The 23,828-nt window shown below is 42.0% G+C and overlaps 1 protein-coding gene across 1 annotated transcript in view; it reads right to left on the reverse strand.

Annotated features, from left to right (window-relative positions):
* Positions 1-769: 769 nt before the first annotated feature.
* The window catches only part of LOC145351811 (BTB/POZ domain-containing protein KCTD16-like), a 193,261-nt gene continuing 170,202 nt past the window's right edge, over positions 770-23,828 (reverse strand). The window contains exon 2 of the mRNA XM_080201469.1: positions 770-3,573. Within this exon, the coding sequence (XP_080057595.1) occupies positions 3,125-3,573 (449 nt within the window). The 3' untranslated portion in view covers positions 770-3,124. The remainder of the gene's footprint in view (positions 3,574-23,828) is intronic.

Consider the following 23,828-nt stretch of genomic DNA (forward strand, 5'->3'; position numbering starts at 1 on the left):
TAGTATCCTCGAAATGACAAACATTTGGAACAGTTGCATTTCCATAAGGACAAGACATTGTAAGCTGCTCTTCTTTAAACTGCATATTGAATCACTGCAAAGAGTTCTAATATTCTCTTTCTTGTTGCTGAGCTTTTATGCTACAATTTCATAACATGTGTCATTACAAATGTACAGCAGTGGTGGGGAGTTATGAGGACACATTTTTCTTTTATTGCACTTCAGCATAAAAGATGACCTTGCCATAGGGCGGAGACGAAATTAAGGATGGAAAGATAGTATCTCCAGACAGAGCTCAAACAACTTGTTGGTCTTTTAAATGGGTGGATAGAAAATCAGGCAGAATGAGGAAATCTCATTTTCCCTTTGCTCCCTGGTGTTGTGGTCATTACAATAGGAACCATGCCTTTTTCCCATGCCTTTAACTCTAGAATATCAGTTGCCTTTGTCCAATACATCATACTTAAAGCCAAAGGAAGTCAGCAAAGTACCCCCAAATTATGAAATACTAGGCAAAAGCCAAATAAAACTGTTGTAAAACTCTTCCAAACCAATACTGCTACAAGCACCTCTGATGGTTCAATGGGTAAATGTACAGAAAATGGAGTCCCAGGTTCAACACTTGGTCTGTGCTAAATTAGCTAATCTTAGCCATCAAGATATTGTCATCAAATTTATTAATAACATTTGACTAATGTTTTGCTTCATATTGTAATACATCAGCAATCTGAATGGTTTGTGTATATTTTTATTTATAAATATTGTGCATTTCCTTATACTGTATATTTAAACTATACATTTCCAACCATTACAAGCCATCAGTCACACATTTCTTTTGTGTCTGTAATTTATAAAACAAAACAGTGCAGTACCACAGAAATATCAACCAGTTATATGGAGATATGCAAGAACACGGTGCAATATAAGACCTCAATTCACAACAACTTACTACTGAATCCAAGTAAGCCCAGTAGCCAAAGATGGTGTCCCAGCTGCTTTGCATTCGGCTAACAGTCTGATGTAGTTCAGCAGTGGTCATTATTTTTATCACTTACGAGTTATTTTAAGGGACATAGATGATCTTGATGGCGCACAGGGAAAAGAGGCTGATATAGCCTAGTTAGCAATGTCTTTCTATCATTAACTTGGCACTGACAAGACATACGCAAAGCCAGTGGCTCAAACCGGGCTGGGCTTGCTTGTTAAAAGGTGGTATTTTTGGATGTCAATCCTCAGCAAAATTATATCACAGTGAGGAACAATTGCTCTTCTGGCTATTAAGCAAAAGTAAAAGTAGAAACGAGGTGAGATCTGTCCTTCAAAGGAGATTCTCGTGGTTTGGGATAGATAGGGGGGAGAACCCAGAAAGCCCATAAATTGTATTTGTCACAATGACATCACATAAAAATGACAGATATTTTCAATCAACACAAAATTACACCATCTTATTGCACATTTAAAAGATAATGAGTGAAAAGTGACCATAAAATTGCTCAGTTCAATGGTGCACCTGTACAGATGCCATTGTTTGGTGGGTCATTTGTTCAGTTTGTTGAGAAATCTGTAAGATTTAAGGTCCCTTTTCATTTATGTCCAAGTGAAACACAGGAAAAAAAATGAAGGTGCTCTGTTTCCTATTTAATTAACCCTCTGAGGACAGATAAATTAATGTTTAAATTTTGCACTAACATAATAGCAAGGGGCACAGACAACAAAGAGACCAATGTATATAACACATAAAATACAGTTTTCTGCACCAAACATTCAAACAATCAAAATATAAATATCCTATCAAGTTCAGACACAGTGCAGAGATACTACCAAAGCCCTCAAAGGGTTTTATTCGATGAATTTAACCTGAACTTAGCAATTGATCATTGAAGTAGAGACGACCATTGGTGGCAGTATCCTATGGAAGAAACAAACTTGTGCTTCAACATCCCAGAAGGGAAACATGTATCACAAACTTACTGGGAGGGGTAGGGGGGGAGTCACACATTGTAAGAGAGTTACACAGATCTCTAAGGAAAGAATACGAGTCATCAACAGACCGTCAGTAATGATCCAATTAAAACATCACACAGTGAATACTGAATCTCAGAGTCACACTTTGTTAGGTATATCAGTGCAAGTCCACTTTACTTCAAACTTATCCTGTATAATTCTAAAAGATGAAGTTAATCGCCAACTTCAGCAGCCACTGGATTCAAGTGTAGAAGTGCATCCGTCGCTTCAGAGTCGGGGCACCTGCACACTTAGTGCTTCAAATCTCTGCCTAAACCTGCATTATTACTGACACGCAACATATGCAAATTTTTCAATGTGCTTTTTTTCTTTTAAAATGGAGAAAACCCAATAAGTGCCTATATTGTTATTAAACCAAGCAAGCTAATGGTGTCTGATCGGGGTGTAGCTGCAAGATATTTCAGTCTGGAAACGCTAAGTACAGGAAAGCTTTCTCGGAGAGTTTCCATGTGAGAGAAGATGAATTTGTTTTTGCCACAAACACCAAAGTCGTTACACTGAACAGCACAGAAACTGAAGTCTGATTGACAATCTGCACACGTAATACATGCAGGAGCCAGAGCAGGGAGTAATGGGGAATTAGATCTAGGAGTGGTCAGAGCCCAGTGTGACCAGAAGTAGGATTGTTATGTGTCTGTCCATTTTTTTTGGCCAGATCATGTGCTTTTCTTGTTTGAGTGGGTGTCTGAAAATTTGTGAATCGTGAGCCTGACACCACAAGTCCTACTTTCTCAGTATGTCTTACAACCTGGACCGTTAGAGTTCCCATCGAATTTTGATCAGCAGCAAACAACTCATTAGAACTCAAGCCATTTTCCCATCCATGACCTTGTTTAGTTTAGGATGCAGTAGATGGGGCCAACCATGCTCAGAGACAGTTGAAGAGGAGAGCAGAGGGCAGTCAAAACCCAAATGTGTCCCAAGAAATGTCAAAGCTCAAAGCAGGGAACAGAAAGCAATGAGAGCTCAGGAGCACTGTGGAGCAGGGAATTGTCATAACCTGGGAGCAGGGAACAGTCTGAGGCCAGGACAGCCCAGGAGCATAGACGGGTAGGCAGTCTGAACTTCGGAGCAGCCCTTGCAGGACTTTGCTTATTGTCTATAGATGGTATTTCCGCAGCAGTTCTAATTGCCATGGATATTTTCGCTCTGGGAACCTGTCAGGTATTTTAATTTTTAGAAAATCTTGGATGCATTTCTCTAACTCTTCCTCAATTGTCAGTTTCTCTTTGACTTTCTTTTTGCACGCGTTGGATTCACGGGATCCACTGGTGAGAGTCCTTAACAGATCACTTTTCCTGCGGAATTCACTTTGCTGTACTTGTTGCACTGGCCCTTTCTTGGCTGGCCTATCCAGTGTTTGGATATTAGATTGCCTGGATACTGGACCGCAGATCACTGTCTCCTGTGGGGAACTGGCCTCAGATTGGCTGTCGCAGCTTGAGGTGGATAGTTCATTGCACGAGGTTATACTTTCTCCATCCTTTTCACTTTGATCATTTCTGCAGCCACATTCACACTGTGGTGAGGGCCATCGGGAAGAACCACCTGGAGAAGTGAAGAGAAAGAGAATACTTTCAGGATATTAGTTTGATTATTGCAAATCTTCATGATGAAACACCACTGATTTAAAGTGGTATCACCTTTCAGAGTAGGTTTTAATTTCTTTTAATGCAAAACCAATAAACTAAATCAATTAAACTCATGGCTCCTTCACCTTGCAAGGAGCAACAGCTAGAAGGGTGAGACAATTTCATTGTAGTAACGTTACACACAAATGATACGATGGCATCATTTAAATCACCATTTTTTTCTGATGAGCAGTGAATTATCAGCGAATTTCCATGAAGATACTACCCTTGAAAGAGGGAACTTATAGAAATGTCAGTTTCCAGATACTGATCAGACTTTTCAGTACAGACAACATCTAAACATTTTTGGTGTTTGATTATTAAAATATTTATAGAATATAAATTTCCCACTACCTATACCCCTACTCCCCCCACCCGCTCTCCCCGCCCACGATCCCCCTATCATCACCGTCATCTTCTTCCTCCATACCTTCCATCATCGCTGGAAATCATTGCTGGAATCTCCCTCCAACACCTCCTCCCCCCAACTCCATCACCGCCGGCATATCTCTCTCACTGCCCCATCCACCATCATCAGCCCCTCTCTCTCTGCCAATCACTGCTAGCATTTCCTCCCACCTTAGTGCCCAACTTGTCCTTGCCACCCCGTTTTTACCACTAAGCAAGTCCCAATTGCCCACATTTGGCCCCTGTATCTCTATACCAATCTTACTCATGTAACTGTCAAAATGCTTTTTAAAAGATAAAATTGTACCCACCTCTACTGCTACCTCTGGCAACTTGTTCCAGAAACTTACCACCCAGTGTGTGAAAAAATTGCCCCTCTGGACCCTTTTGTATCTCTCCCTTTTCACCTTAAATGTATGCCATTGAGTTTTAGATTTCCCTACCTTTGGGGGGAGATGTTGACTATCTAACTTATCAATGCCCCTCTCTGCCTTATCTATACCCCTCAGCTCCGGTCAGAACATATTGGCCAGATGATTGTCCTGAACATGTCCCAAGCACTAAAGGTGTTAAGGCAATATCATGAACAATTTCCCCCTTTTTCTCAATTTTACCTCTCTCCCACCCATCTCCCCCTCTGATAAACATCTGACAATTTTTTGATAGGCTAGTAATCCTGAGAATGATGCATGATGACATTTTCAGAAATCAGAAGACTCCATACCACAACCATAAAAGCTCTGGTAAAAGCTTTGGAAAATATTTACTCAGCCCTCGGCATAACTGATAAGGGCATCTCGGACAACAATCCACAGTTTATGAATGAACAATTCTGACAATTTGAACCAAACGTCAACCAAAACCCTCAACAGAGAATACTCAAGATGAACTCAGGGAAAGTTGTGAAAGTAATAGAGAGGCTCAACCTGTGAGGATGTGACTTGGGGGAGATGATGGGAATGTAACAACAGTTTTGAGATTAAACTTGGGGGTGAGATGGGAATAAAGGGTTAATGGCTATATTAATTAGATTAATTAGGTTAATATTAATTTATTTGTATTAATTAGACTATGATGTTAATGCTGATATCGGCATGACATAAGAACATAAGAACATAAGAAATAGAAGCAGGAGTAGGCCATCTGGCCCTTCGAGCCTGCCCCGCCATTCAATAAGATCATGGCTGATCTGTCATGGCTCAGTTCCACATTCCCGCCCTCTCCCCATAACCCTTAATCCCCTCTCTTATCAGAAACCCATCAACCCGCGTCTTAAAAATATTTAGCGAGGTAGCCTCCACCACTTCAACGGGCAGAGAATTCCAGAGATTCACCACCCTTTGAGTGAAGAAGTTCCTCCTCAACTCCGTTCTAAACCGCCCCCCCTTTATCTTGAGGCTGTGCCCCCCTAGTCCTACTGTCCTTTCTGAGCGGAAAGAGTCTTTCCACCTCTATCCTATCCATCCCATTCATCATCTTATACGTCTCAATGAGATCTCCCCTCATTCTTCTAAACTCTAATGAGTACAAGCCTAGTTTATTCAGCCTCTCCTCATAGCTCAACCCCCTCAACTCCGGCATCAACCTAGTAAACCTCCTCTGCACTCCCTCCAAAGCCAGATAATCAGAAGATTGGAAGGGAGGAAAACACAGGACAGTCTGTATAAAAGCAAATTACTGCGGATGCTGGAGTCTGAAACCAAAAGAAAAAATGCTGAAAAATCTCAGCAGGTCGGGCGGCATTTGTAAAGAGAGAAAAGAGCTGATGTTTCAAGTCCATATGACCCTTTGTCAATGCTAAAAGCATAGAAAGTGGGTGAGGGAATGAAAGATGAATCATAGCTACAGGAACCAGGGAAAAGGCTGCTTACGGCAGTCCATAGGCAGAATAGAAGGTGTAAATGGCTAAACGGCAGAGAAGCTGGAATCAGAGGGTAAGCTGTGACAGATGAAGATGTGGGGGGAGGAGAAGATGGGTGGGAGAGAGGTAAAATTGAGAAAAGGGGGGAAACAGGAAGCAATGAGAGGAGAAAAGGTAAGAAAAGGGGGAATATAATAGGGGAAAAGAGCAGAGGGGGAGAAAATAAAGAAAGACAAATAATAATTTGGATAGTCTATGTCCAGAAAACAATATATTTCCCATCAGCTCTTTGTAAATAGTGTAAAAAATAGTTTTTAAAGCGCTGAACACTATTTTTAAGTCACTCATAAAATGAAACTTCACCAAAACAGGGTATTCCCCTTTAGACTTACAGAGATTCACATATTGCTATCAAAGATTAAAGAATTAATTCCAAATTCCATTCTGCAATGAAAGGTTACATTATTTAAATATTGGCTGGAATTCTGCAGATGGGTTTTTAACAACCGACAATGGTTTCATGGTCATCGTTAGACTTTTAGTTCCAGATTTTTATTGAATTCAAATGTCAACATCTGCCATGGTGAAATTCAAACACAGGTTACCCTGGGTCTCTGGATTACTAGTCCAGTGGCAATACCACTACACCACCAACTCCCCACATCATAACAAATAAGGAACAATAGCCTCCATTGTGTTTCATACCATTTGAAAAACAAGAATGATGCAATGATGACCTACCAGGTCCCATCACCTGGCAGAGGACTCTGAAGGCAATCAATGCCAATGGGATTAAGAGTGCAATCTTACACAGAGGAAACTTCTCTGCAATTCTGCAGCATACAGCCATTTCTTTCTACCACAGCAGCGGGTCCCCTGAGACCGTAGCTACATGATTTAGCCCCTCAAAAAGGACAAACATCCGAGACAATCCATTTAACTATAGTCATTTGAGCTATGCTGCAAAACAGTTAGATTCAAGAGTGGTATCAAAGGAGCAGGCACTTGCATATTGTTGGCAGGCATCTGTGTCATTTGCAGCATAATTGGGATGTCAATGACAGTTTGAGGTGTGTGTGTGTGCTGTGCTGTTGAAAAAAGTGGTCAGTTTTTCAATAGGTCAGTTTTCATACTCCCATTGATTGCAGCAGGGAAATTTGTGTCTTTTAAATTTTCCTAATGCTCTAAGCAATATTGGTCATGTAGACGCTCCTTGTACCCAGCTTTCTAGCCTTCTATGGTATAAATGGCAAGAAGCATATTATATAGCATTGTAACATCCCTGTTCATTCATTGGATGGATATATTATCCATCAGCCCTCAACTCTTAAGATACCTTCTGCAGTAATTTGACCTGTATCATTAGATGAGTCTTAATTATCTGGTAATTTCCACTTTCTGCAAGCTTGGCTCACCTGTGTTATGGTAATTAAGGGTATTACATTGCTCCAAGAGAGATTTTGTATAAAATAACAGCCCAGATTTTCATCATAACAGAGAGGCTCTCTCTTAAAGCACCTTTGGGACTGTTAAAAGTAAATATGATTGTGCAGTACAAAGTGCATATATTCCTTGGGTGGGATTTTCCTGCCATACCTGCCCCAAAACTGGCCAATCCTGCCTGAAGTCAAGGGATCTTTGCATGGTCCATGCCACACCCCCCAACCCCTACTAAGATTTCCATGGCAGGCGGGACGGGAAAATTCCGGTGCTTAAAACTGTCAAGTTGTCAATGAACTGACAAAGTTGTTAATGAACGGTCAAAGCTGTCAATGAACTGTCAAAGCTGTCAATGAACTGTCAAAACTCATTGGCACTGTCAAAATTCATTAGAACTATCAAAGCTATCAATAGATTTACTTTTTGGGGATTTTAATTTAAGAAGACCCCCAACCTGGAGTTCAAAAGGAATCAGTGTTTAATATTTGTGCGGAGGGTGTGGAGAGTCTGCAGAAGGATCTAGATAGGCTGGGCGAATGGGCCAGGAAATGGCAAATGGAATTTAATGTTGGCAAGTGTGAGGTGGTCCACTTTGGTAGGAAGAATGGTAGGAAGGACTATTACTTACGTGGCGAAAAACTGCAGCAGGCGACGGTGCAGAGGGACCTCGGGGTCCTTGTGCATGAGTCGCAAAAACCCAGCTTGCAGGTGCAGCAGGTGGTCAGGAAGGCGAATGGGATGCTGGCCTTCATAGCGAGGGGGATTGAATATAAAAGTAGGGAGGTCTTGCTGCAGCTGTATAGGGCATTGGTGAGGCCGCAGCTGGAGTACTGTGTGCAGTTTTGGGCGCCGCACCTGCGCAAGGATATTTTGGCCCTGGAGGGAGTGCAGAGGAGGTTTACTAGGCTGATACCGGAGTTGAGGGGGTTGAGCTATGAGGAGAGGCTGAATAAACTAGGCTTGTACTCGTTAGAGTTTAGAAGAATGAGGGGAGATCTCATTGAGACGTATAAGATGATGAATGGGATGGATAGGATAGAGGTGGAGAGACTCTTCCCGCTCAAAAAAGACAGTAGGACTAGGGGGCACAGCCTCAAGATATAGGGGAGGCGGTTTAGAACGGAGTTGAGGAGGAACTTCTTCACTCAAAGGGTGGTGAATCTCTGGAATTCTCTGCCCGTTGAAGTGGTGGAGGCTGCCTCGCTAAATATTTTTAAGAAGCGGGTTGATGGGTTCTTGATAAGAGAGGGGATTAAGGGTTATGGGGAGAGGGCGGGAAAGTGGAACTGAGCCACGACAGATCAGCCATGATCTTATTGAATGGCGGGGCAGGCTCGAAGGGCTAGATGGCCTACTCCTGCTCCTATTTCTTATGTTCTTATGTTCTTATGTTCTTATTTCATTCCATCTTTGACATAACCCTGAGGGTTATCATTATAGGATTTGTCTTACTATGATAGATTACAAACAATCAATACCATTGTGGAATGCCTACTAGGTGAATAGTTTGACTGAGAACTCCAAGTGATTATCAAATAGAAATATTTGTTTTCATAGAGATTAGTTAAAGGAATTTATATATATTGAATGAATTTTTATCTTTTTTTTATAAATAGTGATGTATGTCAGCAGTAGAAACATAACTTTATTTTGTGTCAGCATTGCTCCTGAAGTTTTCTCATAGTGGATACTAGGTGAGTTAGCATGGAGAGGGCGGGAGTATGTGTTAGCATCTAATGGCAGTTCATTGGAATAGAGCTGTAAAGGGCTATGAAGGCAGGTCAAGGGGCATGAGGAGCCATGGGAGGTGGGAAGAGAGGCATGTTTCAGCTTAGGTGATATAAGGAGCCATGAGATAGGATGGGAGCCATGAGGCATTTGGCATGGATGGATCATGAAGTGTATATGGGGATGGGTTGGGGGCGAGGACAGTAGGATTTTTTTTGTTGTAATCACATTTCTTATTATATTTGACAAGGTTCTAGCCTTTCCAGCCCACCTCCGCAGCTGGCAGCCTCTGCATCCATTACAGGGACAACTGGCTCCAGTTCACATCCAGCCTGCCCCTCTGAAATGAAAACAAGAACTGCAGGGGGCCATTTATAAGGATTGCTTTCACAGAGCTGGGAATTCTCCCAACTCTGTGCACCTGACCTGGAAGCAAAAATCTAGACTAGTGCGTCTGAACAACCTCAACTCATGTCTGGTTCAGGCCACAGCTTTACCACTTGCATACGAACATGTAGAATGGACTGCAAAAGCCTGTCTGAGCTTTGTGATGTTTTAGCCCTGAAAATACATTAGGCTGTTCTTTATAGATACTCTATCAAATCAAAGCAATCATACTTGAGTACTTTATTCAGGTGTTATTCACTCAGTTGTTCGTAGCCACTTCTGCATGTACACAGGTCAAAGTCCAAAATGGATTTTAGGTAAAAAGCATGGACTCAGTTGCCCAGGTCTGGTTTCCCTATTTACAAGCTGCAGCTTTATCCAACCATCCAGCAACAAGTATATGAGAGTGTACTATGGTGATACTAACATTGCAATTTGTTCTATCCCTTGAGAGAACTGCTTCTGCTCTTCACTGCCTAAGATTACAAGAATTAAATCAATAAATCAACACATGAAGGACAGCATGCTCAAATTCCTTTCATGATACGCCACTGAAATTCCAACACCAGCTTTCCTGCACACTACCCTTTTACGATTCAGCAGTCTAAAGTACCTTACCACATTTTTAGAGAAAATAATTCAGTAATTCTGGGTCGCTCCCTCTATATGAAACCCCGCTTCTAAGATTTAATAATTGAATTGGACATCACCTCAAAAAATGAGCAACCCTTTATTTATGTTGACAATGGTTTTGACGTGCTTACTTAGGTTTTGTTTGCAGTAATAGAATCCATGGCATGTAGTGCCATTCATTACTGTTAATCACAGTGGGGCTCCACAATTTTTGACTATGGATCTGTTCGTTGCAACTGCTCTTTTGGAATACGTGTTGTGGAATTTATGTGAGTTCCCAGTGTCACGTGGATGATGATACATTTCACACAATAGGCAAATCTGCAGGAGAGAATGAGGTGATCAGTGCATGGGAGGCCAGATACTTCAGCTTTGAATTTTTCTGGGGATCAGAGCTTAGACTTCATCTGATTAAATCCGACCTTAAGAGTTTCAATGCAGATATAGTGATTCATCTCCCAGTGGGTCCAGGCACCTTCAAGTGGGTGAAATCATGATTGCTTTTGCCTATTAAATTATTCCCACAGAGAGGGCTTCAATTTAAAAGGACATACACAGTGCCAGTGGAGCTTCTCAACCTACCCAGAATTACAGATTGCGTCAAGAATAATGCACATGACCTATCCCTAAGGATGTCTTGTTCATGCTACTGCCCATGTCATGTTCTAGATCAGAGAATATAATTCAGGAGGGATTATGTTGTCATCCTTATGCCCCTATGTCTGAAACACAAATATATAGTAAGAGCACAATGAGCTACTGCTATTTTTTGCTACACTCCCATCAATATATGTCAGCAAAGGTTTAGCCTGAGATGAAGTTGATGGAGAGTATGATAATACAATTGGGGGATGGGAGGGAGGTAGTTTTAATAAGAGATGCTTGTAATCTTCCCAATTTCTTTTTTAAAAACAAATCATTGAAATAAGGCTCACAAGTACAGATTTTCTGATCTTCCCTGGAGCATTTCTTTCATAAAGTACTACAGTAAATTCAATAAATCAGTGCTTCTAGTAGAAGCCTCATTTAAAGGGAGCATAGGTTGTTGTAACCCTGCCTCTGATCCGCATGTCCTTTGAGTACTTTTCACCACAGGGAGTGTGTGATAGATGAATTTAGCCTGTAATACATCTGTCTGGGCTTTTAATATACTCACGAGAAAGACCTTGCAGAACATTTAAGACCATCTTTTATTCCTCTATAGTTCATGACAGGCTCGAAGCTTTGGATTGTTACAGACTTCCATACCAGCTGTTGTACTCCGGTGACATGTTTCTATTGACTGACTCTATCTATTGCAAAATTACCATTCATTTGAGATTCTGTGGGCTGCACTATAGAAATCTCCATGGATTCCTCCTGCCACTTCTCCCATCACAGTAATCACCAGAATTTTACAGTATTTCACCAACATTTTGTCAGACTGCTGTCAGTTTGCCAATGGTTGCTGTTTCTGTTGAGTCTAACCGTAATGTTTTTAATGACTTGAGACATTTCCTGATTCCATTCAGAACCACCACAGCTCTTTCATGTCACTAATGGCACAAAAAATGAAAATTAGCGGATTGTTACTGTCTATAAACATTTTGATTGGTTCCTGCATTTCAGTTGTATCAACAGAAAAGCATTGCGCATTTTCGAGTATTCAAATTATGCAAGTTGCAAAAGTGACACAGTGATGCTTCATCCTTGATTGTGATTTGAGAGCATGCACTGAGCTTCCGGTGTTAACCTGTTTCTGTACTTATAAATATATATATATAAAATCATTCCAACTAACTTTTTATTTCAAAGCATGAACATTGTTAATGCAAAAAAATTATGTTGTTGATTCTCATGAATTTTATATAAATAACACAGGGGACATAGTGTCCAATCTCCGATAAAATCCTGACAAATGCACAATTATGAAAGCAGACGGGGCAATAAGAGACAATTCCTAAGCTCATACTGATCACGGCAGTTCGATTGATATCTCAATCTGACTCCAGCTATATTCCACTGATATTATTTAAATCATGAATAGCTGGGACCAGTGAGGAGGTTCAGAGGTTCATGTGCACAGCTCTTTAAAATGCAGTTTATAGAATCATAGAAATCCTACAGTGCAGAAAGAGGCCATTTGGCCCATCGAGTCTGCACCGACCACAATTCCACCAGGGGCCTACCCCCACATCCCTACATATTACCCACTAATCCCTCTAACCTACACATCTCAGGGCACTAAGGGGCAATTTTAGCACGGCCAATCAATCTATCCTGCACATCTTTGGACAGTTACAAAATAAGTAATCAGAAAGGCTCAGATTCTAGCATCCGCAATATTTTGCTTATTTTAGGCGAATGAAACGTTCATCTTACTAACTGCAAATTGAGAATATAAATGAGAGAGTGTTTTGGGACAATGATACAAGACCTGGTTTGACCACATCTGGAAGACTGTATTGTTCTAGCCCCGGCATTTCATAAAGGATATATTGTCCTTGGAAATAATTAATCAGATTAATCAGAATGTTACTGGGGCTCCCATGGCTAGATTGTGAGAGAGATTACATAAATTAGGTTTGTAGTTACCATAGAATTCCTGCAGTGCAGAGAGAAGCCATTCAGCCCATCAAGTTTGTGCAGACTGTCTGAAAGAGCATCTCACTCCGGATCTCCCTTCTGTCCCATCCCCTTAACCCTACCCATTTATCATAGGTAATCCACCTAACCTACATATCTTTAGATGCTAAGAAGCAATTTAGTAATCCACTTAAGCTGCACATCTTTGGACTGTGGAAGAAAGCCAGAGCACTTGTTGGAAACTCACACAGTCATCCAAGGCCAGAATTGGTCCCGGGTTCCTGGCACTGTGAGACAGAAGTTCTAACTGTACAACTCCCTTATGGGAAAAAGGAAGAATAAGGGTGATTTGATTGAGTTTTTTTTGGACTTTGAAAGGAATCGACAGGGCAGATGAGAGAAACACTTTCTTTCAGTGGAGATAAGAAGACATGGCCTTAAAATCAGAGCCAGGCCATTCAAGGGGAAGTTAGTAAACTTCATCTCACAAACACTGACAGAAATGTGAAATTCTCTCCAATAAAAAAAAGATCTGAGTTCCAACAATTTTGAATCTGAGATGATAGACTTCTGTCAGCCTACAATATAAAAAGACATGGAGCCAAGGCAGGTGAGTGGAGGTTGAATACAGATCAGACATAATCTGATTGAATGGTGGAACAGATTCAAAGGGAAGAAAGATCTACTCTTTTTCCTTAATTTCTATGTTGCAATTAAGGATGCCCATTGATCGTGAGAATAGTTATTTTTAATTTCATCAAATCATAGTCACAACACTTAGTCATTTTGTTACATATGATATATAAGCTCTGGTTTTCCTATGAGAACAAGTATAGGCAAGAGAGAGGTGCTGGCATTGTCACTGGCCTAGTAATCCATGGCAATGTTCTGTGGACCAGGGATCAAATCTCACCATAGCAGATGTAATTAAATTATTTCATTAAAAGCCTAGCAATGACCATGAAACCATTGTTGATTGTCATAAAAAGCCATCAGGTTCACCAATGCCCTTTAGAGAAGGAAATCTGCTGTCCTTACCTGGTCTGGCCTACATGTGACTTCAAATCCACAACAATGTGGTTGCCTCTTGAGTGCCCTCATGGGCAACAAATGCCAGGCCACATCCCATGAATTAATTTTTCAAAAATGTGGCACAATGACATTGAGTGTGTTAATCCATGTCTTTTACCATAGGCCTGCACCGCTGCATACAGATACTTGTATATTTGTTATATAATGTTTCCTGTTGCCGTTTTGTGAAGTAAACTGAAGAAAGGTTCTGAGGTTTGTACAGTTCTCAGTCAATCAAAGGTTAGTGGCCCAGAATTTGATGATTTCTGCAAAGTAAGCTGTCACGATCTATGCAAGACAAAGAGTTACAAAGGTAACATTGATTACAACACCTACACTTCTGAATATAATTCCGGTTTGTCAAATCAGCGCACTTCCCACGCTCCCCAAAGCTTTCCAAATGTAGATCTCTATAGATCCCAAATGACTATCGAGTTGACTCACTGGTCTTTAATCTCGTTCAGACAAAAGAACATTTTCAAAGCAGTACAAACACTGAATTTAAACAAAAATCTCAGTTCTCTGTCCATTTGTGCAAAATAGAGCAAGAAATCTTCTACACCCTTGATTTTTGAAAAGGTGAGGAATGTTTGCAGTAATGACAATCCGTCAATACAATTGCACACACAGGTCCGGATTTTCTTTCTTGAGGAGGGCACTGGGAGTCAGTAAAATTCCCAGCTTGACCCCTGCCCCAGAGGAAAGTGTCCATAAGATCAGGATTTTCATTATGGATGGGGGAGACCGCATGGGCGGTATTCGGGTCAGCTGACCCAGGAAGATGTTCAGAGGCAGTTACAGGGGCTGACAGGTGCCAAGGCAGGTAAACCAAAAGGGCCTTCCACCTCCCATACACTCCCCATGCCCATTCCATACCATCTCTTCCCTCTTCCCACCCTCTTTGACTCTTAATGCTCCCATGCTAAGTTATGCCTCCCTAACAACACTGTGGCTCCTCATGTCATGAAGTCCCACCCACTCCCTATAATCCCTACTGCCCCCATGCCAAGATAAGCCCTATGAGACAAACCCCATGACCCCTCATAGAAATATGGAAAATAGGAGCTGGAGGTGGCATTTGGCCTTTCAAGCCTATTCCATCATTTGTCATAGCTTATCCTCCAACTCAGTGATCTGATCCCACCTTCCCCCCATATCCTTTGATCCCTTTCACCCTAAGAATTATACCTAACTCCTTCTTGAAAAAATATACAATCTTTTGGCCCCAATTGCTTTCTGTGGTAGTGAATTCACAGGCCCACCATTTTATAGGTGAAGAAATTTATCCTCACCTCCGTCCTAAAAGGTTTACCACTTATCCTTCAACTATGACCCCTGGTTCTGAACACCTCCGCCATTAGGAACATCCTTCCTACATCTACCTTGTCTAGTCCTTTTAGAATTTTAGAGGTTTCTATGAGATCCCCTCTCATTCTTCTGTACTCCAGAAAATATAATCCGAACCTAATCATTCTCTCCTCATATGTAGTTCTGCCATCCTAGGAATCAATCTGGTAAACCTTCGCTGCACTCCCACTATACAAAGATCATCCTTCCACAGATAAGAACAACAAAACTGTACACAATATTCCAGGTATGGCCTCACCAAGGTCCTGTATAATTACAAGACATCCCTGCTCCGGTGCTCAAATTCTGTCCCGTAAAGGCCAACATACCATTTGCATTCTTTACCACCTGCTGCACCTGCATGCTTATCTTCAGTGACTGCCCAAGTCTTGTTGCAAATTCCCCTCCCTCGATTTGTAGCATGCCCCCATGACCAGGAATGCTCTGCCTCCCACCCCACCATGAGTCCTGATGTCACCTATGCAAATTACACCCTTCCATCCATCCCCATGGCCCCTCATGCCCTCTGTGCCAAGCTATAGCACTTTCATGTCCATTGGCCCACTGTACTCTGTATAGATCTCAGGTCCTCCATTCTGACAATAGAAAGTGTTTTAAAAAAGCTTTTAAAAATAAAACAGGCATTCATTCACAACTTTCCACTGTGTTAAAATTCCCCTTTTACTGTGGGGTAATAAAAATGTCAATCATCCAGACCCTTTAAAGTTTCAATAGCTGAAATGCAAGCTCTTAAAATTTCTTAATTTTGTATAAATAAACATTGCAAAATTGATAACAGAGCTCAGAGAGCCAGAACTGTCAGTCAAGTAATGTTTTCTCTTGGGCTCCACAGACTAATGGATGTCTGGGCTTTAAGCCAAGAACACATCCTTGGTGGTGTAGATTGAGGGAAAAATATCAGCCAGGAAACCAGATTTGAACATATGCCTTTGTTTGCAGACAGCAAGTCCCTGCATATGATGGTACATCACTTCTAACAAAGGTAATTGAGCCACGTTAAGAATTTGGCTAATTATCTTAAATTGGTTGTATGTATAGCTATTATTAGCACACTCAGAACTGTTCAACAGGTGCTGCCCAAGCACAGAATCACATCTAATAGTATATGTTATGCTTTGGGTTTTTGGGATTGTTTAGTACAGCCTGTACTCTGCCTGTTACGAATATAGAACAGTACAGCAGAGGAACAGGCCCTTTGGCCCATGATGTTGTGCCAAACATGACGCCAAATTAAACTAATCCCTTCTACTGCCTGTGGTCCATATCCCTCTATTCCTTGCATATTCATGTGCTTATCTAAAAACCCCTTAAACATCCCTTTCATATCTGCCTCCACCACCAACCCTTGGCATCGCATTCTAGCCACCTACCACTCTCTGTGTAAAAAATGAGCCCCTCACATCCCCTTTGAACTTTCCCCTCTTACCTTAACAATGGAAGGAATGTGCTGTTTAGTTTGATTGACCAATCATTGGGGTGCTTAGACTACATACTTGGCATTGCCCCCAACATTGATATTAATACATAAGATTGCTCAATTATGTGGTAGACAGAATATCTTTTAGACTGATGGCGGTATTTTGTTAGTGGAAAACACCACCCATATAGCCACTGCATAGTAGCAGAGCAAAACAGTCTTCTTAACTTAGTGTTGAAATTTTTGTGATAATTTGCCTTTCCGAAGCAATTTGAGGTAGACTAGGCACTTTGCAGGTCCGAAAGTGGTAGCTTTTGGCCTATCTGGATGTTTGTGTGCTACACAACAAACAATGACAGGTAGGCATGGTCCCACAGGATAATCTTTACATATTTTTATTTGTTCAGGGGATGTGGACATAGCTGGCTGGGTCAGCATTTATTGTCCATTCCTGACTGCCCTTGAAATAAGTGGTTTGCTAGTCCATTTTGAGAGGTATTTAAGAGTCAACCACACTGCTGTGGGTCTGGAATCATATGTAAGCCAGACCAGGCATGAGTGGCAGATTTCCTTCCCTAAAGCACATTAATGAACCAGATGAGTTTTTACAATAATCGACAATGGATTCATAGTCACCGTTAGACTTTTGATTCCAGATTTTTATTGAATTCAAATTTCACGTCTGCTATGGTGCATTGAGAAGTATTGCCTCTGCCTCATGAAGATCCACACAGTACTCTTGCACAGCAAAAGGGGTTCTGCTCCATGGGCCAGCTATTCGGCACAATTTGCTGCAGTTTTGATGCCTTCCTTGATCTCATCCAGCTTGGTTACAATCACAGGTAAGTTCTTTGTCAGCATGAGAACCTGCACTTCCATTTTTTTGTCCTCCTCTTCTGCCATGGGTGGGTATGCACGTGATGAAGTATCTACAATGTACATTTCTTTGCGTGGCTTGTATGACCTGGTATTTCTGCAGACGCACTGGTAATTTTTGGGTTCTTGGTAGCGTTCAATTTAGGGATTTTTAAGTACAGCTTCTAAAGGTTTATAATCAGACTTGACCTCCATGCCTTTGCTATGGACAAGCTAGTGGAAGTGTTCCAAGCCAAACACAATTACTAGCATTCCTTTCTCTATGTGGGCATAACCCTGCTGTGTTCCAATCATTACCTTTGAAACATACACCACCGATATCTCATTTTGCAAAATGAAAATTCCCAGGCTGATTTTTGAAGCGTTCACTGATATCTTGACTGGCTGACCAACGTTGTAATACTTTAACACTTGTGTCTGGGTCAGTTTTCTCTTCAGGCTGGTCAAAGTTTCTTGGTAACTTTGTTCCCAGTGCCATTCCAGGAGTTCTCTGATAGGAGCTGTCAGGTCTGATATGACTAATCGGGATTATTAGACAATCCCAATGACCTACTGGGATTAGACAATCCCAATTGTCTACTGGGATTGTATAGGCAACCCAAACACTGAAGGGTTATGTCTAATTGCTTCCGCTCAGGGCTAGATAGTTATTGCAAACAATAACCTGCCCAGCCCCTTGCTGAAGGCAAAGATTACCAGATCTATAACCATTAATAAGAACTATGGCCAGTGGGTTTTTATAAAACAGCCAGGTTCACTTAACAAACTCCACGCCACCTACTCCCACCCTGCCACTCCCCCAACATAGCCCAGATTTCTACAGTGTGCAGAATGGATGGGCTGAAGGGCCCATTTCCATACTGTAAACCTCTATGACCTCTTCAATAAAAAATTCTACTCCACTCAGTTGAGAGCTTTCTATCGCCTGCTTTTGGGAGACTTGAATAATATTTCACCAACCCCTAACATTTGTCACATGAATTCTGGCGTTTCATGAGCCCAGTCAGATCACCTTGGACAATGAAGGGGAAGACTTTTTCTAGATGCAACACCAGTATTTCAAATTCAAATCTACATTCCTCATGATCTTTGCCTGCTTTCAAAAATTAAGGAGATATTGACTTCTCAAAGCAACAGAGGCTGCAGACCTGCTTCGAATGAATAGTTACGCATATCGATCAGAGAATCTATTAGCAAGTCTTTAAACTAATTATAAAATTCAGTCCCAAAACAACCGGACCCCAGAGCCTCACAATACTGAACATCCCTCAAAGCAAAAAAAAACACCTCCCCCCTTAGAAGTGGGGGAATTTAGGATCAACCTTTGGTCTTTAGAAATTGTTGAGAGTTTAAGGGAAGAAAAGAAAACGCTCCATATGTACTAGTGCATCGTCATACTGATCTGTTTTACATAAATCTGCACAAAGCTTTTATACGCAGTATTAATATTCTCTGGCTTAATCATCCTATTTACCCTTGGAATCTAGCACAGAGTAAATAGCTGTACCTTCTCCTTGGTAAGGAGTGCTAAATATCTACTTGGTTCATTTCCAATCTCGCATATGGCTAAATCTTACCAGAAAATGGTTGTTTCTGGCAAGGAAGTGAATATGTTTCTGTCCAGAGAAACCTGTTGGTTTTCTCTCAGATTCTAGCACGCACTGGCAAAAAAAATCAAGGGGGTGTGATTCACACAATTAGATGGGAATGGGCCCTAAACATGCTGGCAAAACCCCGCCACTCAGAGATTGGGGTGTAATCTTTAAAGGGTGTCCCGATCAGAACTACAATTAGCCGTCATTACCCCTCCACGGAGGCCTCAGGAGCTCCCCTACCCACCCCCAATCTGAGCCAGCATTTACTCCAACACCCACCCCCCCATAAATAATTGGCCCCTTTCCCTGTGCGATCAGTAGCAACCTCTTCCCTTCCCAGCGACCACTGGCCCCGTCCCCACAATGATCACTGGCCTCTTTTCCCCTCCCTTGCGATCATCAATCGACCTCTTCTCCCCCCCCTCCCCCTCCGGCCCTCGCCAAACGACCACTGCCGGCATCCCCTACTCACCTTACCATTCCCAGCCCACTACTATAGCTGCAGAAGCTCCCACTGGGGCCTGCCCCTTAGCACAGGTTGCCATACCGGATTGGCACTACCAGGGTGGCATGGTGCCTGGTCATGTTCCTTGTTCCCCAGGGATCATACTTACCTTTGCATCTCTGGGGTGATCGCTACAACAAGTTGACATCAGTGTGAACTGCGCTGAGGTGACATCGCGTTCAAGTTATGGCAAGGAGTCAAGTTATGGCGGGGCAGGGGGGGGGCAGTGTTGTTTAATTAGTTTCAAATATCTGCAAAAGTATGTAAATCAGGTTCACAGCTGTTATGGGCGTGAACCTGAAGATGCCACCAGCGAGAGGTGGAAAAGATTCTTCCTGGCAAGAGCTGAGACTTCCAGATTCTGAGCTGCCACTTGCATTCACACCGATGGTGAACATGGGTTCAAGATACTACCCTTAGTTTTTGTTCGGTGAACTTTACACTCCTCCCAGCATGTTGAGTCAGCAAGGAGTCCAGTGCCTTTCAGATTGCATTAAGTTCTTTCAGCATTGAGTGGTTAGGATTCTTATCATACTCCCTCTCTGTTTGTTTTAATTTTACTTCAAGTTGGTGCTGCCACTCCAACAGTGCAAGCTTTTTGTTGGCCATATACAAAATGACCAAACCCTGGCAAAAGCCTTGCAGTTTCCTCACAGGATTGAGGGGCTAACTTCAGAGTGAGGATTGACGCAGTAGAAGAAATCAAGTTCGGCTTTAAAATCCACAGTAAAATCATGATCTTTGAGCAGAGACACTTCAGGTCTCCGGATCTAGGTCGAGGATGAATCCCCTTGAATAAAAATTCCAGGAGGACAGGAATGTGATCAGTGATCACAATACTACCCATGGAGAAGGAGACCACTGACACCAGAATTTTACCATCCTGTCTGCCTCAGGAATTGGAGTGGGCGAGGAGCGGATAATGGGAAGGGCTATTGACCTCAGGTGGGATTTTACTGGTTCAGGATGAGCAAAGCCGTAAAACCCTGCCCTTTGTGTAACATTGCTTTTGGCAGAAAAAGATTTTCGATTCTAGCATTACATTGGTGGGGAGCAGAGAAGGCAGTGAACTTTATCTTTAGGATGCGGTATTCTCCAAACATCCAAGTTCTCTCTCCACAGATGCTGTCAGACCTGCTGAGATTTTCCAGCATTTTTTGTTTTTGATCCGAGCACCCCACAATGCATACCGAGGCTAATACCGTTGCCTGTTGAGTGGGAGGATTCCTAGTTACGGGAAGTTTATCCATCAAAGGATTAAGATGACAGTTGAAGTCTCCACCTATGAAGGAATCTGTTGATGTTAATTCAGCAAAATGCAACAAGAATTTTGGTAACAAAATCAGGTGAATAATTTGGAGGGGTGGGCACAGACATTCATCATCAAAATGCTTCCCCTGTGCAACAGCCCCCGAACTATCACATACCTTCCCCCATTATCCTTCATACAGTTCTCCAGTCTAAGAGTCACATTCTCATGAACTAAAACCGTAACCCCTTAGCTACTAGCCGAGAATGAGGCAAAAATCACATAGCTCCACGTAGTCCTTCTTCAATTTCAGGTGCTCCTTATCACCTAGATGAGTTTCCTACAACAAAATTATGTCAACTTTATCCTTTTTAAGGAAAGACAAAGGCCCCCGGAATCAGAGCGGGCGAGGGGCGGAGAACGGAAATGTCTGTTGACCTTGAGCAGGAATTTCCAGTCTCGCTCGAGTGAGGTCATAAAATTCCGCCTCAAATTTATTTTCCGCCGCCTCCCCCCCACGTTCTAAGGGTAAAGTCTCAAAGTAGCTGTGTCATTGCTTATTCAGCTAAAGAGAGTATAGGATATTGATACAAAGAATATGACTTATCCGCAAAAGATTTTCCTGTCCCGCTCAGGATACTATTTCCCCCATCTTCAATTATTCCAGAAGTTCCAATGGCACGTTATAAAGTCTAGGGCATGAGACTTGTCTGTGCCCATGCAGGAACCAGTTAACTATCCTTAAACCCCAGAATAAAAAAAACACAAAACCATTGGGTCAAAGGGGTTTTCCTCACCAAATTGGAGGTCCTGTAGGACTATACAAATCTTCCATAATTGCACCAAGGAGTCTTTCTCTTCTAAAAAGAGGAGACAAGATATGCCATGAAAAGGATGAGTACAGAATGACTTTTCTGCATTCTAAACCCTGTTTTAAAACTTAAGCTCATCTCGCACCTCCCTCTCGGAAAGTCCAGCCCATTAAATGAAAAAGATGAACCATTAGACAAGCTAACATGGATACACCAATCATTAGATTTCTATCCCTCAATCTGCATTTGCATCATTACATTTCTATTTCTCTTCAGTTCTCTAGAAAAGTCACACAGACTCAAAGTGTTAACTGTGTTTCTCTCTCCACAGATGCTGCCAGACCCGCTGAGTTTATATCCATCATTTTCTGTTTTATTTCAGATTTCCAGCATCTGCAGGATTCTACTTTTACCACACCAATGATTGCCCCCCTTTCCTGTTTGATCATTCTGCTCCTAGGCTATCCACTAATAACAGAACGAGGGATCTACAAATATTTCTAATAAAATAGCAGTAACAAAGAATAGAAAAATCAATCACTTTCTCCAGAATCTGAACACTCCATCCTACCCTCCATCGTAAACAAGAAAACGTGAATTTTCAACTTTAATTCCAGCGATGTTTTTTTAAACAGCCTTTCAGTATTAGCTGACGAAATCACTCATTGAAACGGTTTGCATGAAGGGACAGCAGCACTAATTCCAGCAATAAAATACAAACTGAGATTCTGCATTTATGTCGTTGAATGCTGAGCTTTAACAAGGGGCCAATTAGCTGTCTAAAATGGAAAGTATGTTTCCAACTCGAGAATTTTTCTTAACAATTTTAAGCTGACGACAGCACAGAGCAACTATTTCAGAAAATCAACTGCTCCTTTAGTCAAACAGCAGAACCCATGAACATAACTTGGCATTCCACTGTATCTAGTAGGCCCACAGACTAATTAGAACATTATGCTGGTCAACAATATCCTGAATCCTGCTGCCCTGCCAGGAAGAATCACTATCTGCTGATGTGAACATGCAAGGTGAACCATTTCTACAACGATTTGAAAGACATCATTTCTAAGGCAACGGCCGTAATTTTACCAGCCCGCCCACCCTGGAATTTGGGTGGGCGTGGCTCGCTGAACAGCATTCTCCATTGGCCTCGGGCGGCATCTTGTGAGCTTTATGCGAGCTAGCCGGTAAAATTCCGCCCAACATGTCCGCACAAATTCCACTTGTGGGGGAAACAGGGGAGACTAGACTTATATTTCATAGAATCATAGAACCCTACAGTGCAGAAGGAGGCCATTCGGCCCATTGAGTCTGCACTGACCACAATCCCACCCAGGCTTTATCCCCATAACCCCGCACATTTACCCTGCTAATCCTACTGACATTAAGGGTCAATTTAGCACGGGCAATCCACCTAACCTGCACATCTTCGGACTGTGGGAGAAAACCGGGGCACCCAGTGGAAACCCACGCAGACACAAGGAGAACACGGGTCCCTGGCGCCGTGAGGAAGCAGCGCTAACCGCTGCGCCGTCCTTTTGCAGCTTAAGTTTGAACTTTAAAAATAATAACTTGGTACCAGTTTCCAGGCTGAGGTGAATTCTCCTTAGCATTTGTGAAATGCACAGGAATAGAACCCATGTGCATTAGCACACACTGTAATGGAGGATGCCTGACCCTGCCAAATATTCCAGGGTCAGGGCTATTTAAAGAAGATTGCGCTGAGCCCAACAAAATTAATCAAATTGTACAGCAGCGATCCTCCAAGTAATTAAAGTTCCCAATTAGTGGTGAATTTTACTGCCCTGAATGTTGATTCCTATATTCCCTGTGGATCTATTGGCTGGTGCTCCTGTAGCTAAGGTTATCTGAGTGACTCCCTGGTGAGGGCACAGTCCTAAACAGTCCTGTTTTCTGAGGACGAAATATCACCATCGATTCAATTATATAGACGGAGCAGGAGATTTTTCTACATGACGATTTAAAAGGATCCTGTCAGGGCCAAGAGGTTCCTGATGCAGTGGGTTGGAAAGCTCCCTTCTCCTTAAATGTGCCGTGCTCTAAAATTGTCAGCTACAATTGTTACAGGAGTGACTTCTACCGTGTAATTAAAATAAATTTAAAAGAAATGTAGGGAAGAGAAAATTCACTGAACAAACTCAAACACTTTGATTTGTTATAATTAGCATTTGCTTTGAAGAACACGTAGCTATAACTCATCCAGCCCTAATTCTCCAAGGTAATTTCCTTTGAAAGA

The sequence above is a fragment of the Carcharhinus amblyrhynchos genome, chromosome 13 (genome assembly GCF_965287045.1).
Source record: "Carcharhinus amblyrhynchos chromosome 13, sCarAmb.v2.hapA, whole genome shotgun sequence".
Taxonomy (NCBI): domain Eukaryota; kingdom Metazoa; phylum Chordata; class Chondrichthyes; order Carcharhiniformes; family Carcharhinidae; genus Carcharhinus; species Carcharhinus amblyrhynchos.